Raw genomic sequence first — 24,505 nt, 5'->3', positions numbered from 1 at the left:
CTTTGGAGCAGGAGATTTGGGTTCGATTCCCGGCAAGAGCTAATCTGGTTCGGATGCCACGTTATTCAATAGGTCCACGTCTCATACACTCTCGCTGCTGACAGGGACGCTAAACTCAAAATTAACGTAGCTCAACTATTTTAATTTGCTACTTTACAAGTTTACAGATGTACTACTTCTAAAATTCAGAATGAGAATTATAAAGTATTAGAAATGTTATGAAAAGGATACAGGTAAACGATGTAAATGATCAGATCTCTTTAAATTTGTTTACTTTTCCATTACTATTTTCATTGTTATTATCATTATTACTACAAGTAATATGTATGTAAAAGGGCATGTGTTTCACTGTTAGCTAGAGACAAACAATAATGGATATAACCTGCTAGTTAAGTGTATTTTACTTCAAACACAGTAAATAAACAAATAAATATTTCTTCCAGTAAAATAAAAACTTTCGTCGAAAACTACACTTAAGAGTTTACCCATATGTATGTTATTTTTTGTTAATCTTGATGTGATTTATTAACTGATATATATATATATATATATATATATATATATATATATATATATATATATATATATATATATATATATATATATAGATAGATAGATAGATAGATAGATAGATATAGATATAGATATATATACACGGTGGTAAGAAAATATTTGAACAAACTTCGGGAGCTGATTCCCGACTCCGAGACTAGCAAAAGAATCCTCTGGAACTTTGGTCAGTTAGGGATAATTTCGGCGATATAAGGTGCCGAAATCGTGTGAAAATGGACTTCACAGGGCTGTAATTCAAAAACAACGCAACGTAGAGAGTGCGGTATAGAACATAACACTCGAACTCATACCTGCTCGATCGAAAAATGTATGTATCAAACCTCCGCCAGATGTGTGTGAGGTATTCCCCAAAGGAACTTATGGATTTCCTATAACCTGGCAAGTAATCCCTATGTTCATTTGGGGAATCCCCCGCACACATCCTGCGGAGGTTTGAAACATACATTTTTTAATCGAGCAGGTATGACTTCGAGTGTCATGTTCTAAACCGTACTCTCTACGTTGCGTTGTTTTTGAATTACAGCTCTCTAAAGTTCATTTTTCCCAAGCTTTCGGCACCTTATATCGGCAAAACTATCCTACACTGATCAAAGTTTCAGAGGACTTCTTTGCTAGTTTCGGTGTCGGAAATCAGCTCCTGAAGTTTGTTCAAATAGTTTCTTACCACCCTGTATATATATATATATATATATATATATATATATATCTTCTTTTTGGACAATATTTTAGTTAAATAGAAATTAAATTTAAGAGGTAGTCATAATTTTGGTCTAAATCTCTCTTAATTATACTATATTCTCGTCTTGCAAGTGTCATAATGAAGAGCTTTCTTGGAAACCACGCACAAGCTTCTACACTCACGCATACCATTTTGTTCAGTTCAATATTGTAAAAGTTCTGGTAGTGCAGGTCGTATAGGTAGAGCTAGGTTTGAGAAAATCAGTCCGAAACCGACTCCCACTACTGGCTTATTATAAAAAATCTTCTATAGTGTTTTCAAAACTAGAAACAAATTGACGTTTGGAGAAGCACATGGTACGCTGTTACCACTTCGTGCGCAGTGAGTCTTAACGAAAATGTGAATTTCTAACTATTGGTTTGTTTGGAACGGATGAAAGGATATGTTTGTCGTCCTAGTTTGTTCATGTTGGTAAGGGAGGGGGGCTGTTATTATTATTATTATTATTATTATTATTATTATTATTATCATCACTTCCACGTACAAACGAAAGACACTTCTTTCATTCTGAAAACATGTGTTTACTATTTGGTGGCAACATTGGAACGTTGAGGTCTGTTGCCAAGGAAATCCTTCACCCACTGTTGCTAAAATGACGTTTATGATTCGACCCTCGTTGAGTGACCACAATAACTGTGTGACGTAGATTCCCTTCTTCAAAACAAATCTGTACGTGTTTTTGAGCTGTCAATTTGTTTCTAGTTTTGAAAGCACTTTAATAAAATATAGGAGTATTTACAAAAATAATTTAATATAACTTTCTCTAATGCGAGATGGAGAAAAGGTAGCCCAAGGACTTACAGCCTTAGAACATGATCTCCACAAAGCTCCGGGCAAGCTAAGGAAACCCCACTGGTCCGAAGCAAGCAGTGAGGAGGTTAAGAGTCACAGAACTCCGAAGCAGGGTAGCAACTGAGATTGGGATCTCGACAGAGCTTAGGGAGAGCTAAGCGGGAGGAAAGAAGAAACCTAGAGTTCCGAAGCAAACTAGAGGCTTTGAGATTGGGTTTCTCCTACAGTCCAAGCATGCTAGTGGAGTGGAGACCAATCGCAGACTGGTGACTGACCATAGGATCCTCTCCGTTATATAGGCGCTGCTACTTCCTTGTTGTAATGTGACTGTAGGTGGTCTTGGTGGTTCGTCGTTTGCTTCTTGTAGTAATCCAACGTGAGGTGGTACTCCTTCGTAAATGAGCACGTGTCATTGTTTATAAACACAAGCACGTGGTACATTACAATGCGATCTATCAATTAATATGTATCCCATCTTATGACATTTTCCCCGCTTAACTCGAATAATATTGTAGAACTATCATTAGAGTTCCAAACTATGCTACGAATGAATTACACTTCTACACTGTGCTATGCATAAGTAATCTGGTATATTTATAATCTGGTATTATCAAATCACCTGAACATGTTATACATAAACTCACTAAAAGATGTGTGGTCTACTAACAATAAGATGTATATAAAGTATATTTGTTATTCAGATAGAAATATATTGATATATTTTATACCACATATACAAATCTACAATACTGTGGTCATTTGAACGTAAAATAAATAAATAAATAAAAGTCTTATAGAAGGCTATGTCCGTCCGTTTTCTGTCTGTCTACAGGCCTATACGTATCAGAGTAAAAATAGTACCGTAACGAAAAACGGCTTTCTGATAAGCCTTCAGCATTCCATGAATAGATTACATCTTCGACATTATTCTTCTATTCCGACCATTTCTGGTTTTAGTGTTATTGCAATAGAGCAATAACACATCTTTTTTGAGAATGGATTCAAAGTCTCAAAGAAATATGCTATCTCCACTCTTATTTCTCTACTAAAACGGAAGTGAAAAATCACTGCAAACTTCCGGTCTCAATTGATCCTCAAGAAACGAAACTGTTAACAAACAGCGAGAAATGACTTTTTTTTAATACGAATTTGGGGTCCCAAAAATGAGTTCCACCTCTGTACCTATTTCTCTAATCCAACCGGAAATGGTATAAATCTATCATTGGAGGTTTTGATGTTAATCACAATAGACTACAATGGTGTCTTCCCGTTTGGCCTATTCCCTTTTCATCTACTGACCTAATTATTAATTTGCATTATTATCTCTATCTCATCTTAGATTGAGGAGAAACAGGCATTCCCCTCATTTCTATTCCCGTTTGACCTACACTTATTCGACGAGAGATATTTACTGTTTGAGGATTTATTACAAGAATTCATTAAGAAGGTCCATTTCTTAAAGCAGCAGTTCGAGTTAAAAACAAGTTTGGTGCAATAGAAAGAGTAACAAAAAATAAGAGATCCGTATATTTTTATATCTTGATAGGCCGTCTCGTTCAACTTCTATAGGCATTTGTTTTTGATGAATTGTAAATGGTGACGTCACTGGTGGGATACGCGAGAAACTCAATGTGAGTCAGCAACCACTCCCTTGTACGCAGCTGATAAAACTTTAATAGTGCATTGGATTTAATAGATTGTGTTTTGGATTTGTTAGCAGTCTTGCTCTGTGTTGAATTCTTGAGGGACGTTTTTGTTAGTTGTTTTTCCTACAGCAGTAGTATAAAAAAGAGTAGAGAGAGCAGTAACTAAGTTTGTTGTGCGAAACAGTGTTTCTTCCAGACATGTTTTTAAGGTGGCACTGTCTCCCGGAGCTCTGAGAGATTCCCCCGGAGGAGACCAAAATAATGCATCTATAATATAATAAATATAATAGTACTGTGTAAAAATAATGTGCCTCTCCGAATACTAAGTGCCCTTCTCCCCCTTCCCCTCCGGATTTTTTTTTTTTTTTAAAGAAACACTAGTGTGAAGTAGAAATGCCTAATACCTGCTGTGTTTTCGGTTGTAATTCTTGTGCAAATAAAGCTGAGGACATAAAGTATCTTTCCTTACGTTTCTACGTCGTGAGAAATCACCAGATCGATATAAATTATGGCTCAAGAAAATCAATGGGAAAAAAATGTACCAAATAAAATCACTCGTGTTCCAAACATCTTAAAGAGCCTGCCTTCGAGAAGTCAAGTTTACTGAAAGAAAAGTTAATGCCAGTGGCGGATCTAGGCTGGGGCCGGGGGCCTAGGCCCCCCAGTTTTTGAGTTGCAAAATTGATTTAAGCTATTATTTAGATATTTTTGAAAGTTTTTATTTGAAGATGATATATATATATAAGTTTTTATATAAGAAAGATGATATACATATCATAGTCTGGGTTCTGATTCCCCCCTCCCCCGCTGAGTTTTTACCGTCTAGATCCACTTCTGGCTAATGCCAGGAGAATTATTTACACGCAAACTGAGAAAGAATGCTGTTCCAAGTATATTACTGAAAGGTTTAAAATCCGAGCCATTGAACAAGCACCGATCTATGTCCAGTTACCAACGTACAAATATCGTACAAGAAGCAATTGACGGTTGTAGTCAAGACGAGGCATTAGAGCAGCGTTTCCCAACCGGTGTGCCGTGAATGGGCCGCTGGTGTGCCGCGAGGAAATCGAAACAAATTATTAATTCTGTAGCAGTCAAATTGCAAGACATAGAGAAAAATGTATATTTATATTTAACATTAACATGAACCTCTACTATGTATCTACAATTTTGACTTTCACACTGTTACTTTTCTGTACATTTTTAATGTTGAAAATAGTATTTGTTATCATTGTTATGACCATTATTGCTTCTTTATTGTTGCAGACTGTTTCGTAACTTAAAATTTTAAAATGCATTCTGTCCTTTCGACAAAGTAAACATGCATGCAAATTACCTACATTTGTGTTTTAAAAGTAAAAGAGGTTTGTTTGTTCATTCGTTATTTAGTGATCTTCCTTCTTAGTGAGAGGTTGGATACAGTTTTCAAGAAAAAGTGTATTTTTAAAAGCCTTGGTCCCATATCTCATTGCAGTTGTTTTCTATTTTTAAATTAGAATGAAAAAATAAGCATAATGATATACCACGGGGGGAAATCAGTGATCGAGCTTTCTTCCCTGTGAGAAGGAGATCAGTAATCAAAGAAAAAGTTACCACTATATTTCATATTTACAAATAATAATAATAATATCTACATGAGTGTGCCGCGGGAATTCAAGTTACACTTATAGTGTGCCGCAAGTTGAAAAAGGTTGGGAAACGCTGCATTAGAGGGTAATAGAGACGATTTCACTCATGATTCTGAAGATACTGCTTTAGAAGTAAGCTATACACTGTGAATTAGGGAGTGAAAAATTCCGGCTTGTAGAAGTAATCAGTGACGATGACTGTTCCTCAAGACATTGATTCATCGTTTAATTTCTCTGTATCATGTGACAATGATAATGAAACGGGTTATGAGAGTTGTTCCGCGGGCAGCTATGCGAATAAAAGAAATTTAACCGGTGAAGTGTTTTTCGTATTCTGGCAAACTTTACAGATGTTATTTCATTTTTGCCTCATATGTTGCGCTCCTGTACATACCTTGAAGCACAAAATTATAGGGTCAGCGTTAAAAATTGCAACAAAACGTGAAAATGAACATACTTATGTTTGGGAATCGGAAGAATGATTAAAGAAAAGGTACTTAGGTGTTGAAGCAATCTCGTCTGCCACCTATTTACATATTGGTTTCGATTTTTTTTTGAAACGCTGAACTCATGCTTTATAGGATACATTTTATAATATTATAAAAACGTTTGTTCAGCCCACCATCAGATATAATTTTCTACATGCAGATGATATTTGTAAGTCTTTGCAATCAGTTCTGGAAAAGGAAACCGCACTTAGAACATGCCACCGCACCTCTCACAAACGAAATGCTTGGCACTATGTAGTATGTAAGCCTGCTCTCGCTCCTTGACCACCTATGACGTCATCACAAAACCTTTCTTCCTCTTGTTACTCGCTAACGACTGAACGTATCGCGATCAAACAAACACCATTCCTTTTAGAATTTTCAACTCTACAAATGGAAATAAATTGTAAAAATGCATTTCTAAGTCGAACTGCTACTTTAACCTAAACAGAAGCATCAACACTCGACTCTAACAACAGACGTGAGTGAGTGTAATTCTTCGGCCCTTTTCTCTGGAACTTAATAGATTATAAAATTATTTTAATTAATTATAAAATTATTTTAAAGAACAACAGTATGTTCTCTGCTTCTTTAGCCAGGGTGTACTGACCCGACTCAAGCGCCCTCTTAGTGGAGTGATGTTGAAAAACGCTGATTCTGTGTACATAGAGTATGTTCCATTTATGATCCCAAGCTTACGGTTTCTTCCCAGAGTAAGCACATGTTTCACTCCAAGTGTATATGTATGTGTGATTGTTTGTGTGTGTGTGTGTGTGTGTGTGTGTGTGGTTTGTTTCTCGGTAACTACTGACCCAATCTAAATCAAATTTTTGAGCATGTAACCCTTCATCAAAGGAATAAAAATCACAATATTCGATCACCGAGCTCACTCAGGGATAGGCTCGGCTTGGCTTGCATAGTATATTGTACTTTATTTCTTGGTAACTACTAGCTGGATCTAAACCAAATTTGCTAAGCAAGATAAGTAGTCCATTATCTAAGGAACAGAAATCGCTAATAACCATACATAAGATTTCAGCATATTAGATATATGTGCAGTGTTCTTCATCTTTTCGATCTCTTTCTCTGTGGCATATATATCAACATTTATTAACTGTCATTGCGAACAGAAAGCATTAAGAAAGAAAATAAATATTTAAATTTAAAAATCTATACACAGAAATGAAAAAATTAATAGCAATTCTATGTAATTTTATGCGTTTATAAAGTCTAGTAAGAAATTTCCACATAAGCAAGCATTAATACAATGAAATATACATAAATTTAAAGGAAACTTTATGCAGAATGCAAATTAAGTTACAGAAGTTACATATATCTGCAACAATGGGTGATACTTTACAAAATATGAGTCATTGTTAACAGAAGTTAAATTTAGGTTTGTACAATAATGACTCTGACTTGAGCTAATACTTAATTGGACATCCACGAAATTTGATAACTAGATTGCACCGTTTTCGATTAGACTTCATTAAGTTTGGCAGTGTCTCTACTTGAATACAATGATGTCGTTTATTGGTTCAATTATCTGATTTCTTGATGTAGGCGTCCTTGCACGAACCATAGACTTCACATGCCACAAATTTTCAATAGGGTTTAAGTCCGGTGAATTACCGAGCCAAGGAAGTGATGTAGAATACCGTAAGGACAGAAAACAATCTTTTATAGCTCTGGTACGGTGGCAAGGGGAAGAACTGTCTTGTAAAATAAAGTGTTAACCGTTGAATAAATCCTTTCCCGAAGCATATTTTAGTGTGAAGAACCATTTTGTATGTTCGTGAACTAACATCACAATGACAAATATGTATTCTACCGAAAAATAATCTTCTACTATTTAAATAAAGGCATTGAACAGTTTGGAGGAACTCACCTTCTTTTACCTGTTAATCCTGACCGATTTTAGCTACAACCAATGGGAATGAGTAAAATGCCGTAAAGAAAATATGTAATGTGTATCATCAAAAATCAAGTCATTTCTAAGGTTATACGGGTAAATTATTTTTTATGAATATGTGCAAACTTCCAGCATGAGGTAGATTATATCTTCTGTTCTTAATGGATTGCAACCCCAAATAGAGTAATTTTAGACTGCGCGTTAGTATAGTAACCATAATAACGGGAAAATCCTATATATAAAACTACATGAACTGACATAAATTAAAGGGGTACTTCCAGTTGACGTGGAAAGTTTAAATTTGGCATGATTGTAGCTTACCGGGACTAACCGACAGCAAAATTGCCAGAAGTGAATATTTTTAATTTTTACGGGATCTAAAAAGGGGATGAAGAATTTCCCCACGTTATTTAAATGGGTCTTTTTTTTGGACTATAAACTCATGTTTTAGATACTTGAAATTGGAATAAAAACTTGAAATTTAGTATGCTTGTACGTTTTCGTTAGCATTACCTAAGTAAATCAGTAAAAATAAAAATTTCAAACTTTAGAGTGGTTTTATGGAACACTGAAAAATCTTTCCCATGTTATTTATATGGGATGTCTTCTAAACCCCAAAATGTTTAGGCATTTCCGGCAGGATTAGAATGATGAAATCTGGCATGACCGTAGCCTTCCAGGAGTAACCCACAGGAAAATTGCCAAAAGTGAATATTTTTAATTTTTAAGGGGGGGGGGGTCTAAATGCTGATGAAAAAATTCCCATGTTATTTAAATGGCGTTTTCTTGGGATACAAAATCTTATTTTCTAGATAGTTGAAATAGGAAAAGAAACTTGAAATTCATTAGAATTGTGGATTTAAGAGGTGTGGAGGCGAAGTCCCCAGCTGGGCAAATTCAGCAAATATGAAGAGCAAGTGCACGAAATTCACTGCTGATACAAAGTCTGATACATAAGAGATGCAAGGCCGTAGGCCGAGCAAACGCGGGGGTGTGGGGGAGGAGCCCCAGGCTAGTCAAAGGCTAGTTAATTTAAAAAGTCCTAAGCATTTCCATTGCTTTCCTTCAACCTTTTCGCATTTATACTACTTCATAATATTCAATGTAAAAACATTTTTAAAGTACCAAATTAAAAATAAAATTTGTTATATACCTAAATAATAATAATAATAATAATAATAATAATAATAATAATATGATTATGATGATGATGTCGCCATCCTTGTCTAGAACTGTAAAATACAAACTCGATTTTACTGAATACTCAAAATTAATTACATACAAATTATATATAATATACCACTTAAACTAAACATAAAATATTCTTTAGGCTTTAGAAAAAATATGGAAATGTAGTGTCTTGTAATTCTCATAGTAACAGATTCACCAAACATCCGCTTCAATCACAACGTTGAGAGGCGGTTCATTCTTGATTCCTTCTCCGACGTGATGGTAGCTCATATCGTAAATTTGAGAATCTCACTGTAAGAATCTAATGATCAAGGAGTTGCGTACGTCACTGAACACACTGTAAATATGTATTTTACGTAATATACCCCGATCTTCATACTCAGTTATTGACATATGGTCACCATGTAAAGACGAAATGCCCTTTAAAAATAATGATCAATCCATAAGCACAATGTCTTACATTAGTAAACTTGTACCATTTAAGAAGAACCCTTTATCATTTATTTTCTTATTATACTCTTTATGTTAATTTGGAAATCCTACACGTATTCTTTTTTTGTAAGAAAAGAGGATGGGATTCTGTTTTATATAAAAATATTGTTTCTGTTAGTAGTTCTTTACACTACCGATTATACCAAGTTGACTCCATTGAAACAACCTCCTGCTTTTTACCATACATTTCGGTTTTCTAACCACACCATTCGAGCCTAATGAGAATAGTTGTTCTGTTCGTTTCTATCTGTGTACAAAATCTTGAATGCAGAAGCCCATATGTGCTTGGAAGATACTACGTTTAAACAAGACAATCAATCCATATTCCACTCCAATATGTTCCTTGACCCAGTTCATTTACTGGAAATTACGTGAATTTCTTGTGCAATTGGCTACAAAATTTCCTCGAAAGAATTGTTATCGATATATATTCAATAAAGCATAATTTTATTTATTTTATTATTTTGTAATTCTTCTGGGGAACATTTTCATACACGCAATGATTTCTACTGTCCCTATTTAACAAAGGTAGAAAGAAAAATAAAATAATTGCGGAAAATCGTTAATTACACTATCACCACACAGTGCACATCATTCCTTATGCTCCTTCATCAGCACTTTATAACAGAGGATGAATATGGGGTCCCGGTTTTGATTCCAGGTTGGAAAGCCTCAAATCTGAACGCATTACGATGTTTCGGATTCCACCTTAAACAGTGGGTCCATGCCTCATATAGTCTCGGTTCTGAAAGGGATTCTTAAACTTCACTTCAACAAATCAAACAGAGGATATCTTGATCCTACTCAAAAACAATTCAATAATACAAAGGAATAATTCCCCAAAATATAAACACAGCAACTATGAAATATTTTATTTCGGATTTACTGATTAAATAGTATCCTTCCCTCCATGAAACTGAGAAGTTTTGTCACCCTGCGACTAATTGTTATCGAAAACCCTCCAACCTTCACACTTTCATTACGTGAACATTTGAAACACACACATCTTTACCAAAGAAATGGCAGAAATTGTGGCTCACATTCGACACGTCTGATCTTTCAATACCTAGTCACAATATCTGCATTTTATCATTTACAGGATTTCTGATTCTATAAACTCAACTACATCCGTAAAATGCATTCTCTGTCAAGATTTCTATGTTGACAAAATACTACCCGATCTGCAACGACTTACAGATATTTCCGCAATGTTCAGCTCCTTAACTACTTACTCCAGAACACACAACTCATCATAACAGTACACTTGACCATACATTCCGCCTAAGAAATCTTAATATTCTTCTTCTAGACTCTCCACGTTCTTCAGAAAGAAACTAACAGATATTTATTTTCATTACTATCCTACTCATGAACCGCATCCCTGCCGTTAATAATCTATAATGATCATATCAACATGCATCAGCCAATGACCTTATCATGATGGGGACAAATAGCCTTTCCTTAATATCTCATTGAACACCAATCAATCAACCAACCACCCCATCACAATTTATTCGGTTTATCATTCATTTATTTTCTCTTCCTTGTACACTGAATTCATTTTTTAAATCATCTTTATCAATTTAACTTTTTGTATTATTTTTATTACTGCAAATTGTTATTCTGTACAGCCATACATAAAAGAAAAAACACTAGTGTTACATATTTCCTGCTTTGCATCTAGTATTTGGCAGCTCTCTAAAAATTGGAAGACAAAATGTTTATAAAATGAAATTATTTTGTTTAGCTTAATGTCCCACGGTTATGCCCTTTAGGCTAAAGGAGACTGATTACTAATGGAAATAAATGATTCTAAAATTATTTTTTTGTTTTCCCAAGGGGAAAATGAAATCTTTGAGTTTTACGTCCTACGGTTATGCCGGTTAGGCTAAAGGAGACGGTGATGATGAGTAATGAATGAAATGGTGGAATGAAAAAAGTGGGAGGAAACGGGAGAACCCCGAGAAAACCCACGCACACGGTGTTTGTCCACCACAAAGTTCACTTGGCGGGGGCTGGGATCGAACCCGGGACCTTTTCCCAAGGGGAATCGAACCCGGGACCACATGCACCATATATAGGAGCACGTGCCAGCTACTAGACCAGTGAGGAGGACAATAAAAATTATATAATTCAAATTTCACACTAGTTTAAGATTTGTGTAATTCTACAAAATTTAGTGTAAAACTTACCTCTTTTGTTGGTATGAATACGAGGAGTAGTTATACAGTTTTAATTATCACCTCGAAAAAATAAAGTTAATTATTTTTTTGTTTCTTTGCAGGCACATGTCTGTAGTCCTGGTACACATTGAAATCCCCGTATTACAGTACCGTCGCACGCCGCTAGAGGAGCCAAAACAAAATAGCGCAGCCCATTGATAAAGTGGAGATTGTTGTGGTAATTCGTTCTCTTGAAGGGAAAGAACGCTGCAACAATCCATGCTGAGTTGGTGGAAGTGTATGGCAACAATCCACAATTATATGACACAGTGGTTAGGTGGCGCAGATGCTTCCAGTGTACTCAGACAAATCTGAATGACAAAGAAATAAGTATCTCTGTGAAGAACAGAGAATAGTAAGTGGAGGTCCTGGTGCTCGCAGATCGACCGCGCATTAGAATCAAGGCGATAGTGGATAAAATCAGTCATGGATTAGTTTTCAACATCTTGCATATGACAAAGGTCGGTCCCGCTGGGTTCCGCGACTGCTCACATCCATTCAAAAAGCCTGCCGAACCAAGGCAGTAGCAGAAATGTTGCAGCTGGTCAGGTCAATCCAGGTGACTTCTTTAAACTCCTAATCACCATGGACGAGTACTGCGTATACCATTATGACTCCCAGACAAAGAAGCAAAGCAAGCAGTGGAAACATGTAGAATCACCTTCCCGAAAAAGGCGAAGACACAACCATCGTCGGGCAAGGTGATGGTGAGTGTCTTTTGGGACTGGCATGGTGTGGTGCTAACAGATTATCTTCGTGAGGGTAATTATCATAGTAGCATACTACCGAAATTTGTTGACCACATTACGAGAGGCCATGAAGGCGAAGCGTCGAGGAAAGAGGTCTAAGAGGGTCCTTTTGCTCCACAATTCCCCAGCTCATTCTGCACAGAACAGTCACACATGCTGCTTCTTTGGGGAATCAAATCTTGCTTTACTCCAGATATATCACCCAGCGATTTTTTCCTCTTTCCGTGCATGAAGAAACCGGCATATCCTGAATGACGAGGAGATGATTTTCGAGGTGAAACGTCTACTGAACAGCCAAAGAGAAGACTTCTGTAACAACAAGTTTTGTGCTAACTCATCCATTGTTGGGAAAAAAATGCGTCGCATTGAAGGCTGAATATGTGCAACATGTAGAGAATGACTGACACCATCACCAAGTTACCACTGTCGCAGCTTGATTTTTTCGAGATAATAATTAAAACTTATGACTATCCCTCGTAGAAAGAGTCTATAAAATATTACCTTTCATTATAACCTTTCCCCCAAACATCTGAAACTCAAGTTCTCTATATATATTCGATGGTCCATATAACATTAATCCATTGGCATATCTCTAGAAATCTAAACGAGTTCAGGCGTATTTTAAACTGATCTTTTATTTAGAGGAATGGACACAATGGACATTATACTTTATAATAATTTACTGTGCTAACATTTGAGTTCGTAGGGAAAACGGGACGAAGAGAGATGAAGCGGAAATTTTCAGTAACTCTGCCTTTTGTCCATTTACAAACATACGGAATTTTTCCGTAAGTCTGTGCCAATGGATTAAGAAAATCTGAATATCTACAAATGAAGATTTATAAAATGTCACTAACATAAAATTGTAAAAATAACTACTTGTACACAGTATCAAGGGTACCGATTTGAAACTACTTGATGATAGTGAGCTCAAGTAAGTATACTAACATTTCATATAATATTAAAGGTATAAAAGAGATTACATTCTTTCTCAATTCCATGACAATTTCTATACAATTCCACAGATTACTTTACTACATATAATTATTAATATATAACTCAACATTATCGTTTACTAATGGGAAGAGTTAAGAAATTCCTCTCAAACAACAGAAATGAAACTGTATGTTTACAGTATTATATAAGTGATAAAAACGAGAAACCATGAGAAACCATATACTCCATTTTTACAATTCTCTTCTTTAAACCAGCAACAACATTAGTTGCATAAAACATAACTAACTTACTTCGATCGATAATCAACATCTGCACCTGCTTCGATCATTTTTTCAGCGAATGGTACTTTGTCTCCTTCTCTAAAGAAAATCAGATCAACAAGAGGAGGTGCACTATCTTCGGACTCCGCATTTACACTCATTCCTAAAATAAAGTATAATATATATATATATATACACGCTTTATTATTGTGAATAAAATGAGTCTCTGGAACACACTACCTTTAATTATAATCTTTTCTTTATATAAAGGTTAGCTACGAATATACTCACTAAGCAATCCACAGGGTGGGAAGGGTGGGTTTTATTTACTAATATAACGTATTATAACATAATTCCAAATGGGTGGGTCGGGAGGTACTTAATTAATTGCATAAAGTAGCTGCTCCGGGACTCGAACCCTAAGTATCTCCACCATGACAACCCAGTTATTTTGTGCCTAGTTTGGGGATGCAAATTTGAGTGAATTTGAGTGCCTTTTACTTATTATTTAGAATGAGTAGGAATGATATAGTATTTAAGTGTGAGAGGTTTATTAAATGGGGATTAATATAAATAAGAAAGTGACTTTATTAGATTAATAAAATTGTATTTTTTATAAGTAAGTTTTGAGATTGCAAGTGTTTGTGATGTGTTAATTGTGAATAATTGGAATATTTGTTAGATGAGTATTGTTATGATTGAGTATTGAGCCTTTGAGTTTTGAGTAGGAGTAATATATACCTGATGGTTTTTATGTTTTTTTGATGATTTTGGTGTTGGATGTGGATTTTTTAAGCTGATACTTTGAATTATTGGATGGTGTGGACGAGCATTGAATTATGGAACTTTTTTAAATGTTTATGTTGATTTGACGTTTTACGTTGACCGAATGATGTTTTTTAAGATAACGGTCCGGCGATCTTAGACGAATTTTTTTAAGTTTTGATTATGTGAATTACTACTAATTATTTTTTGTTGATATTGTTTTTGAAAATTGATTATGGAGATTGATTTATTGAACTGATTTATTTAATTGCTTTTTTGAATTGATTTATTTAATTGATTTTTTAAATTGTTTTTTTGTTTTTTAGTTTTGTTTAATCCGGTTTAACTTTTGTTGTTTGCTGGACGGCATGTGCGACCCCCTTTCACTTGGAAAAATAAAATTTTTTTATGTGTTCAGACTTAAACCCCTGTCCCATTTTTGATCATTTTTAAATGTTTATCTCCATCTCCTACGTTGTATCCTTCCCCTCCCCAACTATCAGGCTGAACTTGAATTGAAACACCATCAGAGGTGTCACTGTAACCCTCATCGACCCCGAAAACTATGAATTCAACACTAATATCGGTCATTTTTGATCATTTTTAAATTTCTCTCCCCTCCCCATCCTTCGTGCTGAGGCACACGGCAGTAGAATTGTCACTGTTAATCTCAGCTACTCCTAAAACTATGGATTCAACACTAATATTAGTCATTTTCGATCATTTTTAAATGTTTATTTCCCTTCCCTACGTTGTATCCTTCCCCTCCCCAACTATCAGGCTGAACTTGGACTGAAACAGCATCAGAAGTGTCAGTTTCTCTTATCGACCCTGAAACCTATGGAATCAACACTAATATCGGTCATTTTTGATTATTTTAAAATTTCTCCCACGCTCCTCTACGTTGCATCGTCAAAGTGAATAGTCTAAAGTAATCCCTGCCCCTAAACTCATGTATGTTGAAAATTTGATTGAGATCGGTCGGGTGGTTCAAGAGTAATGAAGTCACAAAGGCAGTAATTTTAATTATTTTTTTTACATATATATCCCCCTTCCCCAGGTTGGCTCGTCAAAGTGAAAGGATAAAAAACATCCAAGGCCCAATCCTCATATGTTGAAAATTTGATCGAGATTGTTTTTGTGATCCAAAAGTTATTAGGTTTTAAAAGTTTTTATTTATACGTCCCCCTCCTCGAGTATCTACCGCTAAAATAAAATTACAAAAATGTTTCCAGATCTGAACCTCATGTGTCTTGAAAATTTGATTGAAATCGGTCGAATAGTTCAAGAGGTATTAAGTTACAAATATAATCAGTTTCAGTCTTATATAAAATGATTTTTATATATCTCCCCCTCCTTTTCCTCCCCTAAGTTGCTCCGTCAAACTTAAATCACAAAAACGATCCCAGGCCTGAACCTCATCTATGTTGAAAATCTGATCAAGATCGGTCGAGTGGTTCAAGAGTTATTAAGTTTTATTTATTTTTCTATATCCCTCAGTTCTACCATCAAAGTGAATAGCCTAAAACAAGCCCAGCCTCGAATCTCATCCATGTTTCAAATTTGATCGAGATCGGTCGGGCGGTTCAGGAGATTTAGTCACAAACATAGTGATTTTGAGTTTTATATATATAGATAAAGTACGACAGGATTAGACTGTCCAAACGTTGATATCCCTAAAACTTAGTAACTGGATGGAGGGTATGTATGTAACCAGAGGTTCATAAGTATATTAAAGATTGTGGAACCGAGAGGATACGTTCACAAACAGTGCAATTGAGACAATGGCAGTATTATGAACAGGATTCAACACATAAGGCTACGCTGCAGAATATGGAAATATTGAGTGGAAAAGAACGTTATGTGTGGATTCTGTAGGAATTTAGGAAATGTGACCTTGTAATTTGTAAATTACAAGAAGAAATTATGCGGTAAAAAACTATGCGTAAAATCAGGATAAATATACATGAAGTTCGCCAGGAAGGCTAATCAAACGAGCTAGATATTCGTCATCATGCGACTTTATGTGTCCTGAACAGGAAAGACAAATTAGATGTAATAAGTGTCAGAAATCTCGTATAATAGGAAAGTGTTCAGCTTATGGTAAGCGTTGTTTTAAATGCACTGGTTTACACCATTTTGCACCAGCGTGTGTACTGTGATCAGTGCAGCCAGTGAGGAAGCAGTTAAAGGTGGAAGACTTTGAAGAGAATAACTACAATGCAAAAAACCCTAATATCTCATTAAGTGAAATGAGTATACGCAATAGCGTGTAGGGAGAGGTGCCCCGAGATGCACTACATGATAGCTCAGGAAGTGGAATGAGTAGACATAGTAATCTGACAGTATAGGTGCACAGAGATGCATCAAAGAGGAGGACGGAATTAACCAAAAGCTCGGCAAGAAGTTCAGGGGAGTACTAGTACATACAGTTTACTTACAGAATCAGAAGAAGGAAAAGAAGGTATGCACAGAAGTTCAGAGTGCAAGAACAGAACGGGCGGTGCGTACGGGAAGTATTGAAGAGGCCAATCATGCGAAGGATGCGAAGCATGCCGCGGACGTTATGAGGGCAAAGTGAGGCATCCTTTGGGGAATCCCTTGCGCTCGTCTTGTACACATCTAATCTTAGTATCTTTGGATAGTCCATGTTGAGAGTCTGTGTGGGTCACCTAACACCACCCTTCTATCTCTTGTCGTTTTGCCAGAATTAGCCTTCGAAGTTCATTTTCCCACCCTTTTGGACGTCCTTAACTCGGTTTGGAGGCCGAGATGGACATTGTGTTACATAGATATTTTTACTTGTTTTCATCTGTAGAATCACCTCCCAAGCGTGGTCGAAGTGAGACGGTATGCCATACAGCCTGTTTTTTTTCGTGATGAAGGCATACCGCCTCTGGTGTTTCAGTGATCAAGACATACCTACACTCGAAAGTAGATACTAAATACCTTTAATAAATCCATTTTATACACAGTAATTGACGAATAGCTTTGCACGTAAAAAGATTTTATTTCTTATGTAGAAATAATTTCTAAGTTTACAACACCGACATTTTTCTGATCTTTTTCCTATTTTTTGATTTTAAAATGAGGTGCCTTAAAAGAAGTTTATCTAGTTTATATTTGGATGTGCCATATTGAATTGTTTCTTTCTTATGTGTGTGAGAGCATGGGCGGAGTTAGGGGTTGTCTGCTGTGGGGCCAGATCTTCCGGGAATTCGGAATACCTCTCAGTCGAGTGGGAGGTCCGGCAGTTTTCCCCTCAGGAAATTGTTAACATAAAAACTCGGTTTCTGAGCATTTTTGCTTATAATTCTCTATAATATAACATATGGGGACATTTTTTTTTTTTTTAATTTATCAGAGAGTCGTTGCAGGGAACTAAAGTCTCTCGATGTCCGTCCCCCCATAACTACAAAGAAACTTTCCAGTGATTTTAGTCATTATGTAAATAGAAATGCAATCTTTTAGGCAACATACTCTCACTTGTATTTCAACATTTAGATAGCCGGTATGTCGAGTCAAAATCGAAATAAAACATACCGCCTCTGCTTTTTTTTTTTTTTTCACTTCGAACACTGTATAAAAACATGTCACCTTTTATAATATAGTGAGTACCGTGTTTGATATCTTTATGCATGCCATTTTTAAAAATTTTTATTAACGATTGACTTATTTTTTTTATTTATTTTCATTATTTCATTATGTTTCAGTGCAACTTCTTTTTATTGTACAGGTCTGTTATTTCCTGGTGAATAAATAACGTCCATATTGTAAAAATTAAATAACCCTTTCTTGTAGCTTTTTCTATTCACAGAAAAATTGTTTTGTGAAAACAATTTCATTTGCAAAACTTTGTATTTTTTTTTTTTTTTTTTTTTTTTTTAGAAAAAATATATTGGAGCTTTTAAATTTGACAACGCTGTCATTAAAGTTTTAACTCTGGTAACACCGAGAATGAAAAAAATGTAAAACTACTTTGAGTATGACGTCACATATTTTTTAAAACTACTTTTCATGTCATCAAAGTGGAAAAAAAAGATACCAATAACAACACAGCTTATGGCCTCTACAACCAATCACAAGATTGCTTATGACATCTGAAGCTGAGAGTAAAGTCAATTAAAGATACCTTCAGAGGAGGCTAATTAAAAATTATTAATATGTCTGTACCTAGAAAAAAAAAAAAAAAGGTAGAAATAAAAATCATTTTTGACAGGGTCTCAGACTTGAAGTGTGTCTTGGGCCATGGGGATACAAGACATGCGTAGGAATGTCTTGCATTCTTCTGACTTTTTATGGGAATGTCTCCCTCCACTTTCCAGAAAATTAAATCCAAAGTCCGAATATGAAATACTTGTCCACGAGTTCACTCAAAAAGGGCTTGAAACAAGGAGATGTACTGTTGCCATTATTACCCAGTTCTGTTCTGGAATATTTTATAAGGAAAATTAAAAATAAAAACACGACCTAGAGCAGGATGGCATTCACCAGGTATGGCTTATTGCTGATGATGTCAAACTGATAGGAGATGATATAAGGAACATAGAAAGAAATACAGATGTTTCATAAAACGCCTGCAAGGGTATAGATTTAGAAGTAAATGCTCATAAAACTAAATATAGGGAATTCATCGTAACCGTAATACTGCAAATTCTGGATACGTTAAAATATTGAGAAATACTTCCGACAAAGTGGACACTTTCAAAAATCTAGGATCAAAACCATATCCACGAAGAAAATAAAATGTCGACTGAAAGCAGGGAATTCGTGTTATTATTCAGTGCAAACCTTTGTGAATTTTGTCAAATATGAAACTTAAAATATACAAAACGGTAACTACGCCTGTAGTGCTGTATGGTTGAGATTGATTTTTACCAAATTTACTTCCCGTAACAGGTTTGTTAAGTCCAAACTCAAAATTTAGTGGCCAATAACTTAGGAACCAAAGGTTTCCACTTGACCAAATTTGAAATGTTGGTAAAACTTAACAAGCTTAATATGCGTCGTACTATGGTATGCAGGCATTTGGTTCTCGACTTACTGGGCATCAAACTCGATGGTTTGGACTCAACTAAGTCGAAAACTCAACTTCAATATCAAATAGTTCGAGGACAAAAGATCTCCATACCATAATATTTCATATACGTAGTAAGCTCATGAAGATTTATCACCATATCAAACTTAATCAAGATCGGATGAGTTTCATCAGTCGCTTTTAGTAAAAATTCCCTGATTTCACTTAGTTCAAACCCAACTTCGATGACCAATAACCTGGAAACTAATGACCTGTACACCATAATGTTTGAATGAATAATCTGTATAGAATAAATTTCTTGAGCATACTTAGAATCACAAGATCTACTACCATATCAGATTTGGTCATGATCGTATATAATAACCCTTCATTAAGTCAAACCCCAGCTTTGATGGCCAATAAGTCAGGAACCAAAGGCGTGCGCACCATTCACGAAGTCGAACCCCACTTTGATGGCCAGTAAGTCAGGAACCAAAGCCTGTGCATCATTCACGAAGTCGAACCCCACTTTGATGGCCAATGAGTCAGGAACCAAAGGCGTACGCATCATTCACTAAGTCGAATCCCAACTTCAATAGCAACAGGGAATATGCTATTGAAGGTTATCGTCGATTCAGATACATACGGAACATCTTATCGATATCATGAAATTTATGACAGATACTGCAGCATCCAAATACTTCTATCTACTTCCATCTATACATTGAAATGAAAAATAAAATTTTTTAGTTTAATGTCTTAGGGTTATGCCCTTTTGGCTGAAGGAGACGGATGATCAATGAAAGCGAATGATTATGAAATTATTTTTCTCTTCCACGGGGAATCGAACCTGGAACCACGTGCATCATAAAAACACGTGCAAGCCACTAGACTAGTGGGGAGGACATCTATACATTGGTTTACATATACAAGAAGTAAACAATGGTAATTATCTATCGAAATATACGAATTTCACACATCACTTACGGTCTCTGTACAAGTATATAGGTGCAAACGTGAAAAATCGTGGCAGTAGGACAGAGAATTAAGCGGTTCATATAAGCAGCTCCTTAAACCAAAAATCGGCGGTTCAAACGGGCTTAGAAACTAAATTTCTGTCTGCGTAACACTAGAATCGTACGTTTTCATAACCTTCGGCATACATTCGATCATACAAGTTTAAAGAGTATACATATTTCTATTCATCATAAAGGATGGAAACAATGTGCTAATTTTCGTTATTTTGCCGCAGAATTCTTTTATATTAAATAGTACTTCTTTTAGATAGTTTCTGTTTCCAGTATTGTTTCAAGATAGTATTGTTTTCACTCGCCAGAGAAATAATTGAAAGTAGATTTTAGGTAATGCAAAGCCCCACACAGGAATTCTATCATTCTACTTACACATTTCAGTAAGTCCTGAATATTCTTTAAGTTTCCAAGCTTTCAACTCTCCCGTGGAGTCTTGGTCACGGAGGTTAAAAACAAGAAGAAAAAGAATAGAAACATCAAGAAAAAATGGAACGGACTTACCAAGGGAAGAGCTGTGTTGTACGGAAACACATTGTCAAGTACGTCAGTGATCAACAGATAAAGATGATGATGACTAAAATATGGTGGAGTTAATTTGTGCGCCTTTCTTGTTCCTTGTTGGAAGGTTGCCAACTCACATTATTTTTATTGTCATGCCAGTGCTTTGAAAATTTTTTGCAATTACCACCTTCCATTTGTCACTGAATCACCCCTTGTCTAAATTTAATTTCTTTCTTTTTTTTCTTTTTTCTTTTCTTTCTCTCTTTTTTTTTTTTAAATGAATGAATACATTTTCAAAAACCAGTTTCTCTATTTCATTTCTAGCTCCAAATAAAATTTTTTGAATCTTCTTTCCTGTGTTGCATTTCTTTTAAATGCTTCGATAAAACTGACACCGGATTTTCCGCTTTTGAAGTTCTAATATGCTCCTTTACTCGGACTTTTAGATTTCTTTTTTGTTTTGCCTATATAACTTTCTTGGCAACTGCATTTTACTTCATAAATACCCGACTTTTCATTGGGATCCGTGTAATAACTCTTAAATTAGGTAATGTTCTTTTCCAAAGTTTTGGGGGGATTTAAGGTTGTACGAAAACTGTATTGTGAATAGATTCTATTTAATGCAGTTGTCAATCTGGGAAAAATAGGCAATCAAACCCATTTTTTATCTTTTTATGTCGGTTTCAGGTTTATCGGAATTTAAATTTCTTTTAACCTGATTATACCAAGTATTTAATATTGAAGCTGGATACCTATTCAAACTATCTAGCTTCATTAGGTATTCAATCTGTATGTCTGTAAATCTGTTTTTAAGGAAGTAAGATGTATGGTACGCAAAAAGAAATTCTTCCAAATGTTATTTGAATGTGCAGATTTATAATGTACTATGTACCGGCTATGGGCTTGTGGTGGACACTGGTGACGGATTTATGGTTATGCCTTCTTCTATCAAGTCTAAGTACGAAAGACTGCCGTCCTTCTCTTTCTAAACGGTGAATCTCAAATTGCTGTGAATATTGTTCAATTCTTTTAATAATAAGTAATCCAATTGTGAATCATTCTTGTACAAAAAAGTACGTCGTCAACATATCTATAATACCAAACTCTATCAAACTTCCGTTCTTTCAAAACTCTACTTTCAACCATATGGAGTACTAAACCTTCCACTTGATGATATATATTACCTTCAAGTGAGAAAATATTACATTTTAATCAACACTGAAAAAGACTGAGAACTTCATTCATTTCTGGAGTACTAAAGTTTTTACTGTACAAGATGTTAGTAACTGACTCGAAACCTAATTGCAAAAGAATAGACGGATACATGTCCACTATATCAATTGATGCGATTTTAATGTTTTTTGCATTGACTAAATTACATATTTGTTGTTTAACCTCGAAACTATTTTTTACGCAATAAGTAAGGGGAGTAAGTCACTTATCCAATTTACACGTAGAATGGCGTTGACCTGATATAATAGGCATAATAGGAACTTCTGCTTTGTGAATCTTTGGCACGCCGTATATAATAGGTAATCCGAGATCAGATATTTTATGAGCTGTATTCGTTGAATCATCTAAAATTTGATATTTGGAAATAGTATTATTGGTGTGAGCTGTAACTTTTTGCAAAGGATTAGACTCTAATCTAATAAATGCACTTTCTTGCACGTTGTCTAAAATTTTTTCCCTTTACGCATCTTTTGGAATAATGATGTGTTTATTCCCATTATCCGCCTTAATATAACAGTTATTATGTTCTGACAGCCACTTCTTAAAATCATTCATGGGTCTAAAGTAAAATTCTTTTTTCCTTTTCTGCTTTACGGTAACTAAGTGTGTTCAAAGCTGTGTGTATAGCAACTATACAATCGGATCAGAATTGCTGCCTCAAATTTTGGTCTAATATTCTAGCACATATTTCAAAGGATGAAATAAATTTCCCTACTGGCGGTTTGTTAAGATTGGGGCTATACCTAAGATCTTTACTAAATAGAGGTTCAAATTTTTGTGGTACCGGTACTGAACCTAAATTTTGGACGTACACGTCAATGTCTTTGTTTTCAGGTTTTGTATTTCAATTACCGCCCGATTTCTTAATTTTTTTTTAAACTATACTCGTATTCTTTTTCTTTTACTACTCTATCAACTTTATTTCGAATGGCCGTAAACATTTTGTCCTAAACAATGCTTGGATCCATCTCATTAATAAATTCACCATAAGCCCGTACATACATTATAAATCTGCACATTCAGCAGGTACCAAAGCTAACATTTGGAAGAATTTCTTTTTGCGTACCATACGTCTTACTTCCTTAAAAACAGATTTACAGAGATTGAATAACTGATGAAGTTGGGTAGCTTGATTGGGTACCCAGCTTCATTATTAAATAATGAGTATAGCTTGAATGAGTACCCAGCCAGCTTCATTATTAAATAATCAGCCTAAACAGGTAAACAGGAATTTAAGTTCCGATAAACCTGAAACCGACATAACAGATAAAAAATGGGTTTGATTGCCTATTTTTCCCCAGATTGACAAACTGCATTAAATAGAATCCATACACAATACGGTTTTCGTACAGCCTTAAATACCCCCAAAACTTTGGAAAAGAATATTACCTAATTTAAGAGTTATTATACGGATCCCAATGAAAAATCGGGTATTTATGAAATAAAATGCAGTTTCCAAGAGAGTTATATAGGGAAAATGAAAAAGAAATCTAAAAGTCCGAGTAAAGAAGCATATTAGAAATTCAAAAGCGGAAAATACGGTGTCAGTTTTATCGAAGCAACGCAAGGTAGAAGATTCAAACATTTTATTTGGAGCTAGCAATGAAGTAGGAAGACTGTTTTTTGAAAATTCATTTATTCATTAAAAAAAAGAAAGAAATTAAATTTAGACAAGGGATGATTTGAATGACGAATGGGAGGTGGTAATTACAAATTTTCACAGCACTGGCATGACAATAAAAATAACTTGAGTTGGCAACCTTTCAACAAGGAACAAGAAAGGCGCACAAATTGACTCCACCATATTTTAGTTTTCATCATCTTTATCTGTTGATCACTGACGTACTTGACAACGTTTTTCCGTACAACACAGCTCTTCCCTTGGTAAGTCCGTTCCATTTTTATTCCTTGATGTTTCTTTTCTTTTCCTTCTTATTTTTAACCTCCATGACCAAGACTCCAGGCGAGAGTCAAAAGCTTGAAAGCTTACGGAAAACTCAGGAAAATAAATCTGTAAGTAGAATGATAATTAAAAGCAGTTTTATATGTGAGGGTATAATATTTATGACATGTGTTTTTAGAACAAAAAGAATATTAAAAATTCTTTGCGTTGATATTGAAAATGTGAAAAAAAATATATAAATAAATTAATTATTAACATGTATCACCTAATGATACCAATTTTACATCTTGAATTGTAAGTGCTACATTTCTCGGATTAACTTAACCCATCGTTACTAAAATCAGTCACTGATATTCAATTACATCAATGACTATCGTTTCATAAATTATTTCCTATTACTAGGTGA

At 35.1% G+C, this 24,505-nt stretch overlaps 1 protein-coding gene across 4 annotated transcripts in view; it reads right to left on the bottom strand.

Moving 5' to 3' along the window:
• The window catches only part of LOC145686459 (uncharacterized), a 201,606-nt gene that overhangs the window by 15,566 nt on the left and 161,535 nt on the right, over positions 1-24,505 (bottom strand). For all 4 annotated transcript variants that reach the window (XM_081759778.1, XM_081759781.1, XM_081759779.1 and 1 more), the window contains one exon: positions 13,680-13,812. In XM_081759778.1, the coding sequence (XP_081615904.1) occupies positions 13,680-13,812 (133 nt within the window). The remainder of the gene's footprint in view (positions 1-13,679; positions 13,813-24,505) is intronic.

Source organism: Thermobia domestica, chromosome 5 (assembly GCF_964235325.1).
Source record: "Thermobia domestica chromosome 5, izTheDome1.hap1.1, whole genome shotgun sequence".
Lineage (NCBI taxonomy): Eukaryota > Metazoa > Arthropoda > Insecta > Zygentoma > Lepismatidae > Thermobia > Thermobia domestica.
This window is presented reverse-complemented; position numbering and strand designations above follow the sequence as displayed.